The sequence below is a fragment of the Schistocerca nitens genome, chromosome 8 (genome assembly GCF_023898315.1).
Source record: "Schistocerca nitens isolate TAMUIC-IGC-003100 chromosome 8, iqSchNite1.1, whole genome shotgun sequence".
Classification (NCBI taxonomy): Eukaryota; Metazoa; Arthropoda; class Insecta; order Orthoptera; family Acrididae; genus Schistocerca; species Schistocerca nitens.
This window is the reverse complement of record NC_064621.1, coordinates 470,690,435-470,712,279: the sequence shown is the minus strand read 5'-3', so window position 1 is coordinate 470,712,279 and position 21,845 is coordinate 470,690,435. Positions and strand designations below refer to the sequence as shown.

General features: G+C 40.9%; 1 protein-coding gene across 1 annotated transcript in view; it reads right to left on the bottom strand.

The window, feature by feature from the left end:
- Positions 1–21,845, bottom strand: part of LOC126198832 (vascular endothelial growth factor receptor 1-like) — a 308,538-nt gene that overhangs the window by 73,536 nt on the left and 213,157 nt on the right. The window contains exons 12-13 of the mRNA XM_049935411.1: positions 15,844–15,999; positions 367–497 (exon numbers count right to left, since the gene is read on the bottom strand). Coding sequence (XP_049791368.1) covers positions 367–497; positions 15,844–15,999 — 287 coding nt within the window. The remainder of the gene's footprint in view (positions 1–366; positions 498–15,843; positions 16,000–21,845) is intronic.

Genomic DNA, 21,845 nt, shown 5'->3' with positions numbered 1-21,845 from the left:
CTTTTCCACCAACACATATAAATCTGTGTACTGCAAAACTGAGTTTAGTTTTGCAAGCTACAATGGATGTTTTGTTATGTATTTCAGTTTTTATACTAATTTGTTAGTATTCTTGTACAACTGTACAATGATTGTTTAATAACTTTTATGTATTAACACAACAGAAATTCTGTAGTGGAAGCAGTAAACATGAAATGACTTCTGGCAACTACTCACCTACTGGTAAATGATAGGTAGCATATATTAATAAAAAAACTCACTCTGAAGTGCAAACCCCCTCCCCAAAAAAGATAGATTGCCTATCTTCATCTTTTGTTCTATAAATAAAAGAAAATTCTTTGAAACTTGTAGCTAAAAGATAATAACCTTCATCCAGACAATTTGAGGTTTTGGAACTCCACTTGGCCTGCAATTAAGGCTGTACCAAGACAGGTTGTCTAAGAGATGTTCTACGCCATTCATGTTTGTGTCCTTGCTGAACTGAGGGCTTTTCATAGCTGCAAACAAACAATGGAATGAACTGTATTAAGGGTGGTGACACAAAAAAAAATGTTTGGCAACAAAAGTTCTCACGGAAAAGCCGTACAGATGTTTCTAATACTATGTCTCAACACCTAGTTCCAAATATTTATACAACAAGAGCTAAAAATTAGTGGGATTTAGTTATATTGGATTTAGTTAGTAGTGCATAAAATGCTGATACACAGATCTCCAGGCCCTGTTCACTAAATTACACGCACAGCTGCTGGCGTAGTTACTTTGCGATTAATAAAGTGCAGTGGTTGGGGGGCAGTGTTGCCGGCTTAGATGCTTACCAACAAAACCATCATTCCATCTTCATGTGTATTATTTGCATGTACAGCAGAAAGGGCATGGAGGTGTTTGATACAGAGATTCAATGTATCCTCCCCACCATCATACAATAAGAGTTGGTTTGCCAAGTGGAAATGCAGGCAACAACTGTAGACCCCTTGCTCTTAAATCCGTATCTTCTGTTCCCCCCCCCCTCCACCCCCCCTCTCTCACTCACTCTCTCTCTCTCTCTCTCTCTCTCTCTCTCTCTCTCTCTCTCTCTCTCTCTCTCTCTCTTCCCCCCTCTCTCTCTCTCTCCCTCCCTCCATCCTCCCCCCCCCCCTTACTGTTTGTTTACTGGAAACTCAACAGCACAAAGCAATGAGCATTAAGTCCAGTTGCCTCATCACACAGTGTTTTAGTTCCTCCCCAGCAGTTGGAAAAGGATCTAACTTTAATTCTGCAACTAAATTTTGCCCACTGTACTACTTGTACCATGTAATCAACAGTTTGTGAAACAGAAGTTCTGATCATTTATGAGCTAATGTGACAAAATTTCAAATACTGTACCAGTAACAAGTTCAAGACAATGAGTTTATGAGCACAGAAGTGGAAAATAAAAATGTGTGATCACTGCATTTTAGAACCCAAATTTACTTCTCACGTAACGTCCTGGAACAGACACTAACAGCTCTCACCAACAGCCCTCACCAAGTGCTAGTGTTTTCCAACCTGCACCCATCATGAAAGTACCCACCCAGGTAGCTATGCTTGTTTAATTCATTTGTTGGATGTTCCACAGATCATCTGAACAATTCTTTTATAAAATTATTTGGAACGAGTCAGTTTGCAAGATAAAATGGTTAGTGTTATAGAATTAATAAGCATTAATAGAGACATTATTATTTTTAGCTCCACTCATGCAACTACGCTTTTTTTGCTACCTCTCAGACATTTTATGATATCAGGAAAATGATCAGAAATTTTATTTGCTGCATACTGAACTCCTTTCTGAGGCAATGACAATTTTAACAATGGGTAATAAATGTCATTTTTCCCCCTAGCATTGCAGGTATGGACAGCACTTTTTCTCAAATTGTGATGGAGTATTTACAAGGAATTTCATTAGGAAATATATGTTTATTTGTTAATTTACTTGTCCTTTGAATCATTTCTCTACAAGACATGCACATGGTGATGCACCAACATACAACTGATATGGAGAACTCCTAGCATGATGTGATGTGTAGAAATGTACAAACATAACGAAATTTTCACTCTTTTGGAGTGTGCGCTGACATGAAACTTCCTGGCAGATTAAAACTGTGTGCCGGACCAAGACTCGAATTTGGGACCTTTGTCTTTTGCAGGCAAGTGCTCTACCAACTGAGTTACCCAAGCTTGGAGACGAGCTACTGGTGGAATTAAAGCTGTGAAGATGGGACATGAGTCGTGCTTGGGTAGCTCAGGTGGTAGAACGAAATGCAAAGGTCCTGAGTTCGAGTCTCTGTCCGGCACACAGTTTTAATCTGCCCAGAAGTTTCTATGTACAAACATGATTTTACATAGTTCTTAATTATTTTAGCTCCATTTCTTTCTCACATATATACAAAACACGTCTGGTTGCCATAATTAAAGAAGAGTACACTATTTGGATATTTTTCGATGGAATAAGCACAAAACTATTCCACATATATTTTACATTAATGTTTACTTCTTGTACAAAATTCATTACTGCAATTTATTTCATATTTCTTTTCATAAATATGGGCCAAAAATTCAGTTACTGTGTAAAAGCAATGATTAAGCAGCTCCCATGAACCCAGAAGCGGATACATATGGGGGTGGCAAAACCCCCCTTTGTCGGTCTGCCCGCATTGCCACCTGGACCACCTCTGACAGTCAGCCCACACGCTATTCGTTCAATTCTTTTGTCAATCGACTCGACTGAATCGAGTTATCGAGTAATTGTACTTTCCTATGTAGCATACACATCCGCGTCGTCGTATTTGATGCATTTCTGTCTGGCACCTAGATAGCTAACGCATGCCTACGAGAAAAATTGCGGCCATTCTACTGATCTCAACACATTATTCTGTCTGGAATTTGTTCGAGAAAAGTCACAAATATTCTACTGTTTTGTGATTAAAAAGAAACAAATGGGAGAGATTCTTCAATATAAGCAAACAAGCATAACACTCTTGATGATTGTGATTCCGTTATGCAAGTGTTGTCTGTTTGTCCTAGATCTGACTACCCTACTTTGCACATGCTGAACAGAATATTTGCTTGTCTACCTCATCTATTGCAACAGTAGAAAGAAGTTTTTCAACATTGCAACGTACAAAGACATGGCTAAGATCAACAATGAAGGAGGATCGAGTTAATGGCTTAGCTCTGTTGAACACTCACCCTGACATTGATTGTCCAATTGATGATTTAATTAACCAATTTGCCAGGAAGAATAGGCACATAGAATTCATCATTTAAGGAAGAAAACCACAATTTCAACTTTTTTATATTATAATATGGCATTGTCTTGTATATGTGTATAATCACTTTAAATAAAAGTTTCTTAAACTTTGCAAGTGACTTTATTATTTTTTGCTACGGTAAAAGTAACGATAGCTTACAGTATCTTTAGCGCCCCCTCCTTGAGGTTTTTCTGTATCCGACACTGCATGAACCATGGACTTTGCAACTGGTCAGGATGCTTGAGTGCATCAGCGATACAATAGCTGTAGCTTAGGTGGAACCTTAATGTAGGGTTATCTATTAAGAGGCCAGACCAACACATGGTGCCTGAAGAGGGGCAGCAGCCTTTTCGGTAGTTGCAGTGGCAATGGTCTGGATGAATAACTGATCTGGACTTGTAACATTAACCAAAATGGCCTTGCTGTGCCAATACTGCCAATGGCCGAACGCAAGGGGAAACTACAGACTTAACTTTTCCAAAGGGCATGCAGCTTTACTGTATGATGATCGCATCCTCTTGGGTAAAATATTCCATAGGTAAAATAGTCCCCCATTCAGATCTTGGGCCGGGGACTACTCAGGATGATGTCATCAGCAGAAACAAAACTGCCGTTCTACGGATCAGAGCGTGGAATGTCAGATTGCTTAATCGGGCAGGTAGGTTAGAAAATTTGAAAGGGAAAATGGATCTGTTTAAGCTAGATATAGTGGCAATTAGTGAAGTTCGATGGAAGGAGGGACAAGATTTCTGGTCAGGTGAATACAGGGTTATAAATACAAAATCAAATAGGGGTAATGCAGCAGTAGGTTTAATAATGCATAGAAAATAAGAGTGTGGGTAGGCTACTACGAACACCACAGTGAACAAATTATTGTACCAAAGAAACACGAAGCCCACACCTACCATAGTAGTACAAGTTTATACGCCAACTAGCTCCGCAGATGACAAAGAGATTGAAGAAATGTATCATGAGAGAAAAGAAATTATTCAGATAGTGAAGGAGACTGAAATTTAATAGTCATGGGCGAGTGGAATTCGGTAGTAGGAAAAGGAAGAGAAGGAAAAGTAGTAGGTGAATATGGAATGGGGTTAAGGAATGAAAGAGGAGCCAGCTGGTAGAATTTTGCATAGAGCATAGGTTAATCATAGCTAACACTTGGATTAAGAATTATGGAAAAAGTTTGTATACATGGAAGAGTACTGGAAACACTAGAAGGTTTCAAATAGATTGTATAATGGTAGAACAGAGCTTTAGTAACCCGGTTTTAAATTGTAAGACATTTCCAGGGGCATATGTGGACTCTGACCACAATCTACTGGTTGTGAACTGTAGATTAAAATTGCAGAAAGTGCAAAAAGGTGGGAATTTAAGGAGATGGGACCTGGATAAAATGACTAAACCAGAGGTTGTACAAAGTTTCAGGGAGAGCATAAGGGAACAATTGACAGGAATGGGGGAAAGAAATACAGTAGAAGAAGAATGGGTAGCTTTGAGGGATGAAGTAGTGAAGGAAGCAGAGGATCAAGTAGGTAAAAAGATGAGGGCTAGTAGAAATCCTTGGCTAACATAAGAAATATTGAATTTAATCGATGAGAGGAGAAAATATAAAAACGCAGTAAATGAAGCAGGCAAAATGGAATACGAACATCTCAAAAATGAGATCGACAGGATGTGCAAAATGGCTAATCAGGGATGGCTAGAGGACAAATATAAGGATGTAGAGGCTTATCTCACTAAGGGTAAGATAGATACTGCCTACAGGAAAATTAAAGAGACCTTTGGAGAAAAGAGAGCCACTTGTATGAATATCAAGAGCTCAGATGGAAACCCAGTTCTAAGCAAAGAAGGGCAAGCAGAAAGGTGGAAGGAGTATATAGAGGGTCTATACAAGAGTGATGTACTTGAGGACAATATTATGGAAATGGAAGAGGATGTAGATAAAGATGAAATGGGAGATACGATACTGCGTGAAGAGTTTGACAGAGCAATGAAAGACTTGAGTCGAAACAAGGCCCCGGGAGCAGACAACATTCCATTGGAACTACTGACGGCCTTGGGAGAGCCAGTCCTGACAAAACTCTACCGTCTGGTGAGCAAGATGTATGAGACAGGTGAAATACCCCACACTTCACTTCAGGAAGAATATAAGTCAAATCCCAAAGAAAGCAAGAGTTGATAGGTGTGAAAATCACTGAGCTATCAGTTTAATAAGCCACGGCAGCAAAATGCTAACATGAATTCTTTACAGATGAATGGAAAAACTGGTGGAAGCCAACCTCGGGGTAAAGGAGTTTGGATTTTGTAGAAATGTTGGAACACGTGAGGCAATATTGACCCTATGACTTATCTTAGAAGATAGATTAAGGAAAGGCAAACCTATGTTTCTAGCAGAAAGCTTTTGACAATGTTGGCTGGAATACTCTCTTTCTAATTCTGAAGGCGGCACTGGTCAAATACCAAGAGTGAAAGGCCATTTACAATTTGTACAGAAAACAGATGGCAGTTTTAAGAGTTGATGAGCATGAAAGGGAAGCAGTGGTTGAGAAGGGAGTGAGACAGGGTTGTAGCCTGTATCTGATGTTATTCAATCTGTATATTGAGCAAGCAGTAAAGGAATTTGGAGTAGGAATTAAAATCCATGGACAAGAAATAAAAACTTTGAGGTTTGCCAACGACATTGTAATTCTGTCAGAGACAGTAAAGGACCTGGAAGAGCAGTTGAATGGAATGGACAGTGGTTTGAAAGAAGGATATAAGATGAACATCAACAAAAGCAAAATGAGTATAATGGAATGTAGTCTAACTAAATCCCGCGATGCTGAGGGAATTAGTTTTGGAAATGAGACACTTAAAGTAATAGATGAGTTTTGCTATTTGGGGAGCAAAATAACTGATGATGGTCAAAGTAGAGAAGATATAAAATGTAAACTGGCAATGGCAAGGAAAGAGTTTCTGAAGAAAAGAAATTTATTAACATCAAGCATAGAACTAAGTGTCAGGAAATATGTTCTGAAAGTATTTCTATAGAGTGTAGTCTGTATGGAAGTGAAACATGGACGATAAATAGTTTGGACGAGAAGAGAACTGACACTTTCAAAATGTGGTGCTACAGAAGAATGCTGAAGATTAGATGGGTAGGTACGTAGCTAATATGGAGGTACTGAATAGAACAGGAGAGAAGAGGAATTTGCAGCACAACTTGATTAGAAGAAGGGATCGATTGGTAGGACACATTCTGAAGTATCAAGGGATCGGATGAGCAGAAGGTGAAAAATTGTAGATGAAGACCAGCATGAATACATTTAGCAGATTCAGAAGGAGGTAGTTTGCAGTAGTTACTCAGATATGAAGCTTGCACAGGATAGAGTAGCATGGAGAGCTGCATCGAACCAGTGTCTGGACTGAAGACCACAATAACAAGCAGGAAGATTTTTCAAATTCTTGTTAAAGAAGGGCAGAGACCTCCTGTTTGTTATTTATGGTGGCAGACTGTTGTATGGTCGGATGCCTTGGTTATATGCTACGTTTTTGAAGGTGGAGGCACGCAGATTTTGAACATGGCGTTTCAGTTTTTGTCTATTACCATGATCATGAACATCCACATTTTTGTTGAATTTAGTAATACCACATTTTACAAACTTTCATGTTTCTAATATTTAGAGACTGTCAAGAGAAAGACTGAATGAACTTTGGGAGAGGGGTCCGCAGCTGTCAGTCGGCTTTGCCCTGATCATTATTCTCATAGCTCTCTTCCAGGTGAGGAGAATGTCCCTGCTATGCGTGGAGTCTCCCCAGAGTCTGCACTACACTATGAAATTGTGCATAGTAAGCAGAGCGGACAGTGCAATGTGTGAGGATAAGTAAAGCTTAGCACACTTGGTTCAGCTTACTGTTTGTTTTGCTGATTCTGTTTCCCATGGTAGATTTCCTACATCCACAGGCCTAAAAATCTTGTTTCTGATGTGGGGGATATTACAGAGCTATGTTGTTCCATAAAAGGCATATATTTTGCAATTCTGAGGTGGAAGTTAAAGGTGGTGATTTTCTTTGAGTTGACTATCAGATTACTTCTGTCAAACCAATCACCTGTCTTTTAGTTACGGCCTCTTACAGGTCGTGTCATTGCTAATGGTATGGAAGATACTGGTATCATCTGCAAGAGTATATTGGTAGTGGCACTAATGTACAATGGTAAGTTGTTAATGTAAAGAAGGAACAGAATTGGTCTAAGTATTGAATCTTGGGGCACACCTTTTGTGATTTTGCCATGGAGTAGCAGTCAGTAAGTCCATGATCACATAGTGTTAATGCTACTAATTGTTTCCTGTTTTGAGATATATGATCTGAACCAGGCAGAGGGATGCCTCTGATGCCACATTACTGCAGTTTGTTAAGTAGGATATTGTTAACTATGACGTCAAATGCCTTTGACAAATCTAGGAAGATCCAAACTGCTTTTTGGTTTTTGTTTAGAGCATCTAGGGTGTACTGTATGCACTCATACATATCTGTTGTTGTGGATTTATTTTTCCTGAAGCCATACTGGGCTTCTCAGAGGATTTGGTTCGTTTCCAGAAACTTTGTTAGTCTTTGATAATTTAGTATCTCCAGAAGTTTACCAAATGCAGATAACAATTTATTGTGATGATGCAGTTTAAATGTGACATCTGTGGGTGAACACCACATAATATTCTTATACTTCTTGCTTTTGTGCAAGAAATATTTCCTTTCCAAGACAGGGTTTACCTCAGAAAATTATTCTGAAAGACATTACTGATCGGCAATATGTAAAATACGTCAGGTAACTGATATGTTTGTTTTCAAGTTTAGCAATTATACAAAGAGCAAAAGTTGTTGTTGTTGTTGTGGTCTTCAGTCCTGAGACTGGTTTGATGCAGCTCTCCATGCTACTCTATCCTGTGCAAGCCTCTTCATCTCCCAGTACCTACTGCAACCTACATCCTTCTGAATCTGCTTAGTGTATTCATCTCTTGGTCTCCCTCTACGATTTTTACCCTCCATGCTGCCCTCCAATACTAAATTGGTAATCCCTTGATGCCTCAGAACATGTCCTACCAACCGATCCCGTCTTCTGGTCAAGTTGTGCCACAAACTTCTCTTCTCCCCAATTCTATTCAATACTTCCTCATTACTTATGTGATCTACCCATCTAATCTTCAGCATTCTTCTGTAGCACCACATTTCGAAAGCTTCTATTCTCTTCTTGTCCAAACTATTTATCGTCCATGTTTCACTTCCATACATGGCTACACTCCATACAAATACTTTCAGAAATGCCTTCCTGATACTTAAATCTATACTCGATGTTAACAAATTTCTCTTCTTCAGAAACGCTTTCCTTGCCATTGCCAGTCTACATCTTATATCCTCTCTACTTCGACCATCATCAGTTATTTTTCTTCCCAAATAGCAAAACTCCTTTACCACTTTAAGTGTCTCATTTCCTAATCTAATTCCCTCAGCATCACCCGACTTAATTCGACTACATTCCATTATCCTCGTTTTGCTTTTATTGATGTTCATCTTATATCCTCCTTTCAAGACACTGTCCATTCCATTCAACTGCTCTTCCAAATCCTTTGCTGTCTCTGACAGAATCACAATGTCATCGGCGAACCTCAAAGTTTTTATTTCTTCTCCATGGATTTTAATACCTACTCCGAATTTTTCTTTTGTTTCCTTTACTGCTTGCTCAATATACAGATTGAATAACATCGGGGAGAGGCTACAACCCTGTCTCACTCCTTTCCCAACCACTGCTTCCCTTTCATGCCCCTCGACTCTTATAACTGCCATCTGGTTTCTGTACAAATTGTAAATAGCCTTTCGCTCCCTGTATTTTACCCCTGCCACCTTTAGAGTTTGAAAGAGAGTATTCCAGTCAACATTGTCAAAAGCTTTCTCTAAGTCTACAAATGCTAGAAACGTAGGTTTGCCTTTCCTTATTCTTTCTTCTAAGATAAGTCGTAAGGTCAGTTTGCCTCACGTGTTCCAGTGTTTCTACGGAATCCAAACTGATCTTCCCCGAGGTCGGCTTCTACTAGTTTTTCCATTCGTCTGTAAAGAATTCGTGTTAGTATTTTGCAGGTGTGGCTTATTAAACTGATTGTTCGGTAATTTTCACATCTGTCAACACCTGCTTTCTTTGGGATTGGAATTATTATATTCTTCTTGAAGTCTGAGGGTATTTCGCCTGTTTCATACATCTTGCTCACCAGATGGTAGAGTTTTGTCAGGACTGGCTCTCCCAAGGCCGTCAGAAGTTCCAATGGAATGTTGTCTACTCCAGGGGCCTTGTTTCGACTCATGTCTTTCAGTGCTCTGTCAAACTCTTCACGCAGTATTGTATCTCCCATTTCATCTTCATCTACATCCTCTTACATTTCCATAATATTGTCCTCAAGTACATCGCCCTTGTATAGACCCTCTATATACTCCTTCCACCTTTCTGCTTGCCCTTCTTTGCTTAGAACTGGGTTTCCATCTGAGCTCTTGATATTCATACAAGTCGTTCTCTTATCTCCAAAGGTCTCTTTAATTTTCCTGTAGGCAGTATCTATCTTACCCCTAGTGAGATAAGCCTCTACATCCTTACATTTGTCCTCTAGCCATCCCTGCTTAGCCATTTTGCACTTCCTGTCGATCTCATTTTAGAGACGTTTGTATTCCTTTTTACCTGCTTCATTTACTGTATTTTTATACTTTCTCCTTTCATCAATTAAATTCAATATTTCTTTTGTTACCCAAGGATTTCTACTAGTCCTCGTCTTTTTACCTACTTGATCCTCTGCTGCCTTCACTACTTCATCCCTCAAAGCTACCCATTCTTCTTCTACTGTATTTCTTTCCCCCATTCCTGTCAATTGTTCCCTTATGCTCTCCCTGAAACTCTGTACAACCTCTGGTTGTTTCAGTTTATCCAGTTCCCATCTCCTTAAATTCCCACCTTTTTGCAGTTTCTTCAGTTTTAATCTACATGTCATAACCAATAGATTGTGGTCAGAGTCCACATCTGCCCCTGGAAATGTCTTACAATTTAAAACCTGGTTCCTAAATCTCTGTCTTACCATTATATAATCTATCTGATACCTTTTAGTATCTCCAGGGTTCTTCCATGTATACAACCTTCTTTCATGGTTCTTAAACCAAGTGTTAGCTATGATTATGTTGTGCTCTGTGCAAAATTATACCAGGCGGCTTCCTCTTTCATTTCTTAGCCCCAATCCATATTCACCTACTACGTTTCCTTCTCTCCCTTTTCCTACACTCGAATTCCAGTCACCCATGACTATTAAATTTTCGTCTCCCTTCACTATCTGAATAATTTCTTTTATTTCATCATACATTTCTTCAATTTCTTCGTCATCTGCAGAGCTAGTTGGCATATAAACTTGTACTACTGTAGTAGGTGTGGGCTTCGTATCTATCTTGGCCACAATAATGCATTCACTATGCTGTTTGTAGTAGCTTACCCGCATTCCTATTTTCCTATTCATTATTAAACCTGCTCCTGCATTACCCCAATTTGATTTTGTATTTATAACCCTGTAGTCACCTGACCAGAAGCCTTGTTCCTCCTGCCACCGAACTTCACTAATTCCCACTATATCTAACTTTAACCTATCCATTTCCCTTTTCAAATTTTCTAACCTACCTGCCCGATTAAGGGATCTGACATTCCACGCTCCGATCCGTAGAACGCCAGTTTTCTTTCTCCTGATAACGGCATCCTCTTGAGTAGTCCCCGCCCGGAGATCCGAATGGGGGACTATTTTACCTCCGGAATATTTTACCCAAGAGGACGCCATCATCATTTAATTATACAGTAAAGCTGCATGCCCTCGGGAAAAATTACGGCTGTAGTTTCCCCTTGCTTTCAGCCGTTCGCAGTACCAGCACAGCAAGGCTGTTTTGGTTATTGTTACAAGGCCAGATCAGTCAATCATCCAGACTGTTGCCCTTGCAACTACTGAAAAGGCTGCTGCCCCTCTTCAGGAACCACACGTTTGTCTGGCCTCTCAACAGATACCCCTCCGTTGTGGTTGCACCTACGGTACGGCTATCTGTATCGCTGAGGCACGCAAGCCTCCCCACCAACGGCAAGGTCCATGGTTCATGGGGGGGGGACAGCAAAAGTAGCTAAACTTAATTGTTTGAGAAGCTTAGTAATATGATATTTCCAGTTCAAGTATTCAACAATATATACACACCCAAAACTTTTGAAGCATTCTACCCTATTTATTGACTGCTCCTCATGTGCTACACCAATTGCTGGTATGATTATTGGTTGTATAGATCTGAATGTAGTGGGCATTTTCAAAATTCAGGGATGGTCCATTTTCAGAAAACATATTTAATAATTGTTTGGAAAATATCATTTACCAGCTCTTCTTCTGCTTTCTTTCTGTGAAGTACCAATTTTGCTTGTTGAATGTTAAGTGGAAAGTCATAAATATAAATAAGGAGCAGGAGTGGACTAAAATTTGAACCCTGAGGGATTATCCCTTTGTGATTTTCCCCCCAGTCACTAAATTTTCTACTTTCCCAACACTGTCCAAATCATTCCGCGCAACCCTCTGCATTCTGTTTGTTAAGTATGATTCAGAACATCTGAGTGTAAAGCAATCGGTTCTATAAAACTTGAGGTTTTCTAAAGCTATCCGCCATGCAACTTCAAAATGCACGTGGACGAGGAGCTGGTAATGTTACAGTGTGGAATAGCATGTTCCACTACAATGTGGAGTGTGAAATGAAGAATCGGGAATGTTAGATTTTTGCCTTGTGAAGATGAACATACCCAATGAGACACTACATTGTTTTACATCACAAATAGAACTCATGATGCGCCATATTGTATCAAGTTAAACTATGGGCTTTCTTCAAAACAGAGTACATAGTATGAATACAAGCTGTTTCAAAGCAGCTGCAAATTGAGGCTCTCTTGAAATCATGATTTGTTATAATAAAATGTATTTCTTGAAATTCTTGTTGCAAAGTCAAATAACTGGCATGTTTCCCTAATGGCCAGATATCTTTATGTAACTGTCAGTCTGTTTCAGAAAGTAAACCCAAGTTTCACACTGGAAGTTTTTCTCTTATGAAGCTTTGTGCTTCAAAAAAACCTTGTCTTCCATTCAAAATAATTACAAAATGACTCTCGATCTTGTATTCTACGTAATGAATTACATAACTTCTGAGTAATTGTAGTCACACCAACATCGAAAACGCGTATATTATGCACGTGCAAAGTGACATTAGACACTATAACTATATTCAATTTAAAGACAAAAATAGGATGAAGATTCACTTGAGTTAAGGAATAACTTCTTGTAGTACATATGTCAGATTGTTTTACAGCATTATTCACTGTTATGCCATCAATGAGTCCAGAATCATCTTTGCGTTTTCCTCTACTTTTAATTTACAATCGCTTACAGTGTATGTTACACCAGACACCGCATACTACGACTGGAGAGCACTGAAAGTGCAAATCATAATAACCTGCTTGCCCTGTGGGTCGACAGTCCTATCTCTCTAGCCAGGTGGGATGTCACATCTGCATCGTCCGTAACATTAGCTGCCTCATCCAGTGTGAGGATGGCTTAAGAGATAATACAGTCTATTGGCAATATATTATTATTTAAGGCTCGTACTATTTGATGAGTGAATGTATAAATAGCATTTTTCAGTCTATTAACCCTTCTGGAATCCATACCGCTAAGTTAGTTGTTTCCGCTTCAGTGAGAGGTTACTCTTGAGTTCACGACTTTTTAGAATATTTTGCAATAAGATGTCAAGTCAGGAAATTGGACAATAATTGTTTGTTTAAATCTGTCTTGTCAACTTTCTTATGAAGTTAACCTGACATTAGTTATGAAGATGGAACAATTTTTCAGAATTCTGTTTGATGTTCTATCAAACCCACAAGAGGTTCTCTTTTCAGAATTTTTATAATTGTATTAATTTTAGTGAATGTTGTTAGTACTGCTTCTAGTTTAGCAGAATGGCATTTTAATATATTCTCTTGCTTCTGTGACAGAATCACTTAACCCTGTATTTGCAGCTACATTTAGAAAATGTCTGTTAAAAGCAGTTGTAACCCGTGAATTATCAGTCACAATATTGTCATTTAGTTTAATTACTAAGCAATCTTAGCTGTCCTGTCTCACATTCAAACGTATCCAATATAATTTTAATCTTATTACCTGCATTATTTATTTCTGTCAAGACAGGCATACTTCTGGACATCTCAATGAATTTCCTTAAAATAATACTGTACATTTGTAGCATGCAGGTAATGTCAGATCTTGACTTACTCTGGCCTTTACTTAAGTTTCCCTCTTCCTCTTACATGAGATTTTAATTCCGTTAGTGATCCATGGGTTACTTGTTTTTTTAGTGGATATTGTGGATAATTTTTTAGGAAAGCAACTTTCAAATATTGACATAAATTTACTATGGAATAAATTGAAACTGACATTAGCACCTCTTCCCACAGACACCTCAACACATAGCATCAGTTCCAGGATAGCAAGGTGTGCTGGCTATGGTTTGAAACCGCCCAGAGAATTAACGAGGTGGTTCAGTGTGTTGCTTAGCATGGATATGGTTTTTGAGAAGCAGGGTGACAGGAAGGGCACCCAGCCACCCCTTAAACTAACCATGCCAAATCAATTAATAACCACGCCAACTCTGCACCGATATGGAACTAAGGAACATGAAGAAGGAGAAATCACTGAAGTAGTATTTGGGTAGTGGGCAATTCAGAATAAGAATTTATGTTCTACATTTACCTACTGTATGGAACTGACAAAATTCACTCTGATTAGAATATTGCCTTTTTGTAACCATGGAACTATTACCTTGTTGTTATAGTTTCAGCAAGCCTACAGACTACACTGGACAATAATGAGTACTGTGCTAGTGAAATACACACATCAAAAAAGTTTTGCTTCACACCAGTTCCCAGAACTCCTGAAGATAGACGTTGACTGTGGATATTGTATCACAGACACAGTTCCTTTGACTGTTCAGAGCTGTCACTAAATCCACCCAAAGATGTAAACAACCATGCATGAGCAGTGCCTATTAGATGGAGAGGGTCCAACAGCCTATCAGCTCTAGTCGTTCCACCAGGACGGAAGTACACGGTTCGTGTTGTCTGTAGTGCGGTCAATACCGCGATGCAATCATGTCAGCATTGTTACTTAGTGCCAGGAAGGGCTCTCAACAAGGGAACTGTCCGGGCATCTCGAGTTGAACCAAATTGATGTTGCTTGGACATGGAGGATATACAGACAGCCAGGAACTATTGTTGACGTGCCTCGCTCAGGCTGTCCAAGGGCTACTACTGCAGTGGATGACCGCTACCTACAGATAATGGCTCGGAGGAACCCTGACAGCAATGCCACCATGTTGAATAATGGTTTTCGTGCAGCCACAGGACACCATGTTACAACTCAATCTGTGTGCAATAGGCTGCATGATGCTCAACTTCAGTCCCGACGTCCATGGCGAGGTCCATCTTTGCAACCATGGCACCATGCAGCACGGTACAAATGGGCCCAACAACCTGCTGATTGGACCGCTCAGGATTGGCATCATGCTCTTTTCACCAATGAGTGTTGCAACTGCCTTCAACCAGACTATCGTCGGACACATGTTTGGGGGCAACCTGGTCAGGCTGAACGCCTTAGACACACTGTCCAGCAAGTGCAGCAAGGTGGAGGTTACCTGATGTTTTGGGGTTGGATTATGTGGGGCCAACATATGCCGCTGTTGGTCATGGAAGATGGCGTAATGGCTGCACGATACGGGAATGCCATCCTCCGACCGATAGTGCAACCATATCGGTAGCATATTGGTGAGGCATTCATGTTCATGGACGACAATTCGTCCCCCATCGTGCACATCTTGTGAATGACTTCCTTCAGGATATTGACATCACTTGACTAGAGTGGCCAGCATGTTCTCCAGACATAAACCCTATCCAACATGCCTGAGATAGATTGAAGAGGGCTGTTTATGGACGACGTGACCCACCAACCACTCTGAGGGATCTCCACCAAATTGTCATTGAGGAGTTACGCAATGTGGACCAACATTGCCTTGATGAACTTGTGGATAGTACGCCACGACGAATGCAGGCATGCCTCGATGGAAGAGGACGTGCTACTGGGTATTAGAGGTACCGGTGTGTACAGCAATCTGGACCACCACCTCTGAAGGTGATACAACATGCAATGTGTGGTTTTCATGAGCAATAAAAAGGGTGGAAATGGTATTTATGTTGATCTCTATTCTAATTTTCTGTACATGTTCTGGAACTCTTAGAACCAAGGTGATGTAAAACTTTTTTGATGTGCTTATATCCATAAATGCTCGTGTCTCATGTTTTTAATCACCGTAACAGAAAACATAATTGTTACGTAACTTTTAAAACTGTTCCCATTGTAAGCGGACGCACTAAACCTCTCTTAATGTTCACTTTTATTTCTCATTAGAATACTTGTAACAAAATTTTAATGAATTATATAAAGTGAAAATAACTTACCTGCCACTTTGAAAGTGGAAACTGCATCTGAGCAATTGCTTGGACTGGGTGTACAGGCAACACATTTATATTCAGCTTCATCAGACTCCGATGCATTTGCAATTATCAACTCCGACTGAAATGAATAAACTGTTTCTCCTTGCCGTATCGAAATACCTGATAACAAATTGTCTTATTAACATTTTGGAACAATAATATTCCTTCATTCACAGAAATAATGAACTCATATGTTTTCAATAAGAAAATAATCAATGCTTATGAACCACAGGAAAGAGTGAATTGTATGGTTCAATGTGCATCATAAAAATCACATTTATGCATATTCTGAATTTCTTGTTTTTAAAAGTGTGTGTGTGTGTGTGTGTGTGTGTGTGTGTGTGTGTGTGTGTGTGTGTGTGTGTGGGTGGGTGGGTGTGTGGGTGTGTGTGGGTGTGTGTGTGCGCGAGTGCAATTTTATTGGTCCCGTAAATTACCTTTTGTACAGATATGTACTTTTAACATATGACAGGTCATTAGGCTTACAATCTAGATAATATGAAATATGTAAGTACATAAAATACCTCACCATTAAATATACATAGGAGCTTTCACAGTATATATATAATATTACATCATACACAATTACTTATGATGCAGTATATTCATAATATTACACATTACAAAATGACTTATGATACAAAAAAATAAATAAATAAATAAATAAATAAATAAATAAATAAAATAAAAATAAAAATAAAAAAAAAATAATTTTGTGAAATATAGTTAGCTTATATTATACATCAGTGGTTCCTAATTATTGTTAATTTCTTTAACACTGATTTCTGTTGCTAGTTCTTTTTATGATGTGAGAGATTTATCACTCACAGGATGAACTTTTGATCAATGTTTGGTAATGTGGTCACCTACACTATAAAATATCCTTGTATCAGAAACTTTTTTAGAGTTGTGGGGATTGTTTCCTCAGTTTTGAGGTCTTGTAATTCCCTTGGCATTGCTTGTATTAACTTGATGCCAGGGTATTTGGGTCCTTTTGAAAGAATCTAATGTCTACAGGGAATGCACCGCAGTTGTTTTCTGTTGCTTGTGTTGTGTGTATGAACAGTCTCATTAGTCTCCAGTTTTGAGTGATCACATAATGCACTCACATTGGTCTTGAACATATACAATGATGGCAGGGTTATAATGTTTAGTTCTTTGAAACAACTTTTACACAATTCTTTTGGCTTCTTTTTCAATATAATTCGAATGGCTTGATTCTGTAATGTGAATATTCTCTCCATTCCTGTGATAGTTGAGTTCCTCCATAGTGTTACTCTATATCACGTGTATGGTTCAAAAAGTCCATGCTAGACAGTGCACAAGAGGTCTCAGAGTACTGAGCCAGTTGTGTCATTATAAATATCACTGAGCTTAGCTTACTGAAAACAATACTTATCTGCTGTTTCCAATTTAGCTCACTGTCTATTGTAATGCCCACAGACTTAACTGAAGCTACTTCTTCCAGTCCTTTTTCATCTAAGAAAACAACAGTGAGTGAACAACACACTGTCAAAACAAAATGAGTCAATGCGGTAAACGACAGTTAATAATGAATTGTGAACAACAAATATGTATTGATAGGGCTGCAAAAGATGAAACTGGGAATTGCATAAATGAGTTAATATTTGAAGTTGGTGCACATCTGAAAGTACAGTGAGACAATCAGCTGTTACAAATACTCTACCAATGGCAGAACATTCTTCTTTGTTTTTGTGCACATTCTAAACAGCTGACAAGGAAACAGGTCTTCTCCAATTACTCTCTAACAAAATGCTATTCAGTGAGGTCTCATTATTTGAGCCAATATCTTAGACATTAAGCAATAGTGATGCATTTTCTAAAATAGCAATGTATACTCTTATGGATCTGTCACCAAAAAAATCTCAAGCATCATTATTTCGCATCTGCCTCTGAACGCAATATGCAGTGGGCTTACACTAAGGTGACAAAAGCCATGGGATAGCAGTATGCACATTATGAACAAATGGCCATAGTATCACATCCACAAGGTATAAAAGAGCAGAATGATATTTTCCCTCTGCAGCAGAGTGTGTGCTGATATGAAACTCCCAGGCAACTTAAAACTGTGTGCCACACCAAGACTTGAATTTGGGACCTTTACCTTTCACGACAAATGCTTTACTGACTGAGCTACCCAAGCAAGACTCTCAATTCCTCCTCACAGCTTTAAAGAGCAGTTCATCAGCAAAGCATACTCAGGCAATTCACCTGAAAAGATTTCCAATGTGATTATGGCCACACTACAGGAAGTAATAGACTTTGAATGTGGAATGGTTGTTTGTACTAGATGTATGGGACAATCCATTTTGGAAATTGTTAGGAAACTCAATGTTATGGGATCTGCAGTATCAAGAGAATGCTGAGAATAACAAATTTCAGGCTTTACCCTCAATACAGAGAACAATTGGCTGAAGGCTATCACTTAACAACTGAGAGTAGCAGTATCTGCATACAGCTTTCAGTGCTAACAGACAATCAACACTGCATGAAATAACTGCAGAAATCTATGTGAAACGTAATGCGGATGTATGTGCTAGGACAGTGAGGTGAGATTTAGCATTAATGGACTATGGCAGCAGAAGATGTTTGTCAGTGCCTTTGCTAACAGCACGACATTGCCTGCAGTGCCTCACAACCATATCTGTTGCACCCTAGATGACAGGAAAACCTTAAGCTGGTCAGGTGAGTCCTGAGCTGATGGTAGTGTTTGAGAATTGTGCAGACCACCCAAGACTGTACACCCAAGTTGTCAACAAGGCACTGTGTAAGCTGGCAGTGACTCCACAATGGCATGAGCTGTGTTTATATGGAATGGACTGGGTCCTCCGGTCCAACTGAACCAATCATTGACTGGAAGTGGTTATGTTCGGCAACATGGAGACCATCTGGACTGTGTTCTCAAACAACAATGGAATTTTTATGGATGGCAATGCACAATGGCAACAGGCCACAACTGTTTGCAACTGGTTTGAGGAACATTCAAGACAATTCCAGTTAACAATCTGGCCAGCCAGATCATTACCTGAATCTCATGTAACATTTATGGGACATAATCAGTAGGTCAGTTCTCGCACAAAATCCTGCACCTGTGACACTTTCACAATTATGGGCAGCTATAGAGGCAGCACAGCTTAAGACATAAGATGCTCAAGACATAACAGATCCCATAAGGAAAGGAGTGGGAAGGCAGAAGGCAGGTGTGAACCACCAAACCCAGTTGAAGCCAATCCAATCAGGGCAAAGGAGGGAGCAAGAGGGCCTCCCAGCCCCTCCACTCACCAATAAGGTGGAAGGCGATAAAAACCTCCATCACAAATAAAATGTAAAACGAGATCCACAGCTGAGGTATTGCCAGCTAACACCAGGGGTAGAGAGTCTGGAAGGCTAAAAGTCTGTCGCAGGGTGGCTAAGTTGGGGCAGTCCAATAAGATGTGAGCCACAGTCAACATCAATCCACAATGACAGAAGGAAATAACTGTGAGTCAGCCAAGTATGGCTGATGCGGAGCTGGCATAGGACGACAGAGGCCTTACAAGAGGCCCGGGAGGAGGACCACCACGGAGTTGTAGAATCCTTAATCGCACTGAGCTTGTTTGGTGAAGAAAGAGAGTGCGATTCTGCATCCCAAGGGGCCAAAACCTGATGACAAGGTCGAGCGAAGGTCTATTTCTGGAATGCCAATAGCAAGAGATTGCCTGGTAGTAGCCTATTTAGCCAGTCGATCAGCAAGTTCATTGCCGGGAATCCCAACATGGCCTGGGGTCCAAATGAAAACCACCGAGCATCCAAGTTGAGCAAGGAGAGAAAGGAAGTCCTGGACAGTGATGACCAACAGGTGGTCTGCAAACTGCTCAATGAGTCACTAAAGATAGTGAAGAATAGTCCTCAGCAGGAGCGGATATGGTCCAGAGAGTGCAAGATGGCTACCAATTCTGCAGTTAAGACACTACAGCCATCTCCTCGGTGGGAGGACGATAGACAAAAATTCGCCTGAGTTTCACCCAGAGTTGTGAATAGGGGGGTGTGTGGTCCTATGGCAGCTACATATCATTCCTAGCAAATCCGTTTCAGAGACTTGATTAGGTAGCGGGCTCAGGTGCAGAGTCGTTTAAAGACCAGAAGAAGAGCAGTAGAAGGGTGCCACTTGAAGTGTTGAAGAGCATGACGGCAGTGTCTTATGGCTGCAGTAATTTCCGGAGTCCACCAAGGGACCATCTTTCGGTGGAGGGAACCTGAGGAAGAAGGGATTGCTGAAACAGCTGCTGAAAGGATGGCGGCAGTCAAAGTCTGTGTAGATTCATCAACACTGTCATGTGGCAATACAGGGGGGATGGGAGCAGAGGAGAAGGCACCCCACTCAGCCTTAGAGATGGCCCACCTGGGAGGGTGACGGAATGAGACACACTGAAGGAAGGTCAAAAACAATCGGGTAATGGTCGCTGTCACATAAGTCATCGTGGACACCCCACTGAATGGAGGGAAGAAGGCCGGGACTGCAGATGCAGAGGTCAACGGTAGAGAAAGTGCCGTGTGCCACACTAAAGTGTGTGGGAGCACCTGTGTTTAGTAAACAGAGGTCAAGCCCTGCCAGAAAAGCTTCAACTGTCCTGCCCAGGGCAGTAGTCGTATGACTACCCCAAAGAGGGTTGTGGGCATTAAAGTCCCCTAGTAGCACGAAGACAGAAGGGAGTTGTTGGGGAAGGGTGGCTAGGTCAAGGGATGTGGGAAGCTTGTCAGGTGGGAGGTAGAGATTACAGATTGTGATTGGAGTGGCCAGATGGACCCTGACAGCAATGGCTTCCAGAGTGGTATGGAGGGGAACCCATTTTTTAACAATGTCCTTGCGGACCAAGGTGCAAACAGCACCAGAAGCCCACAAGGGGCCAATTTGGTTCAGACAGAAAGTGTGGAACCCATGAAGGTCAGGTGAGTACGAACTGATAAAATGGGTCTCCTGGAGCGCAATACAAGTGGCAGAGTAGAAGGAAATAAGGGGCTGCAACTCTGGAAGGTGATGCAAATATCCATTACAATTCCACTGGAGGATTCTCAAGCCGGAGTCCAAATGGGGACCAAACAGACCAGAGTCGGTCACGCCGCTGAGTCACCATCCATCACCGATAAGGATGGGGTAATATCCATATAGGTGGGGTCAGACACTGTTACTGTTGGTTCACTGACTGGACAGGGGAGGGGGGGGGGGGGGGGTCGAAAGTGGGTATCAGAGGGGCCATGCCCTTGTTCTTGCGTTTCTGCTTATTCTCATGGGAAGGAAGATAAGGACAGAATTCAGCGATGGCAGGCATGGCATTACACCGGGGCAATCTTGGTGCCCACTGGCTGCGGATCGCACTGCCAATATGGAGCAGCAGATCACCTTTCAGGCGGGAGCTCCGGTACCGGCGGCAGCCGAAGGAGGGGAGCACTTCTCTGGCGAGGGAGGGGGAGCAGTATCCGAAGGGGAGTGGAGAGGTAGGAGGAAGAGGCTGAAGGCATGGGGCGAATGGGGTGGGGCTGGGAAGAGGAGGGGGTAGGAGGGGGAATGGACGTAACTGAAGTAAAAGTAGAAGTCACAGACACAAGATGGAACCAGTCATACTTTTGTTGAGCCTCAGTGATAGGTGAGCCAATCTAAGGTTCTGTACTCTTGAATCCTCCTTTCTTTCACAAACACCGGGCATGCAGGCGAGCATGGAGAATGCTGTCCATGACAATTTACACACACTGGCAGGGGAGCACAGGCACTCCCCTCATGGAGGAGGCACCCACAGTCACCACAGAGGGGATCAGTGGTGCAGCAGGAAGACATTTATCCAAACCATAAGCATTTAAAGCATCTCATCGGTGGTGGAATATAAGGTTTTACATCACACCGATACACCGTGACCTTGACCTTCTCTGGGAGGACATCCCCCTTGAAGGCCAGGATAAAGGCGCCCATA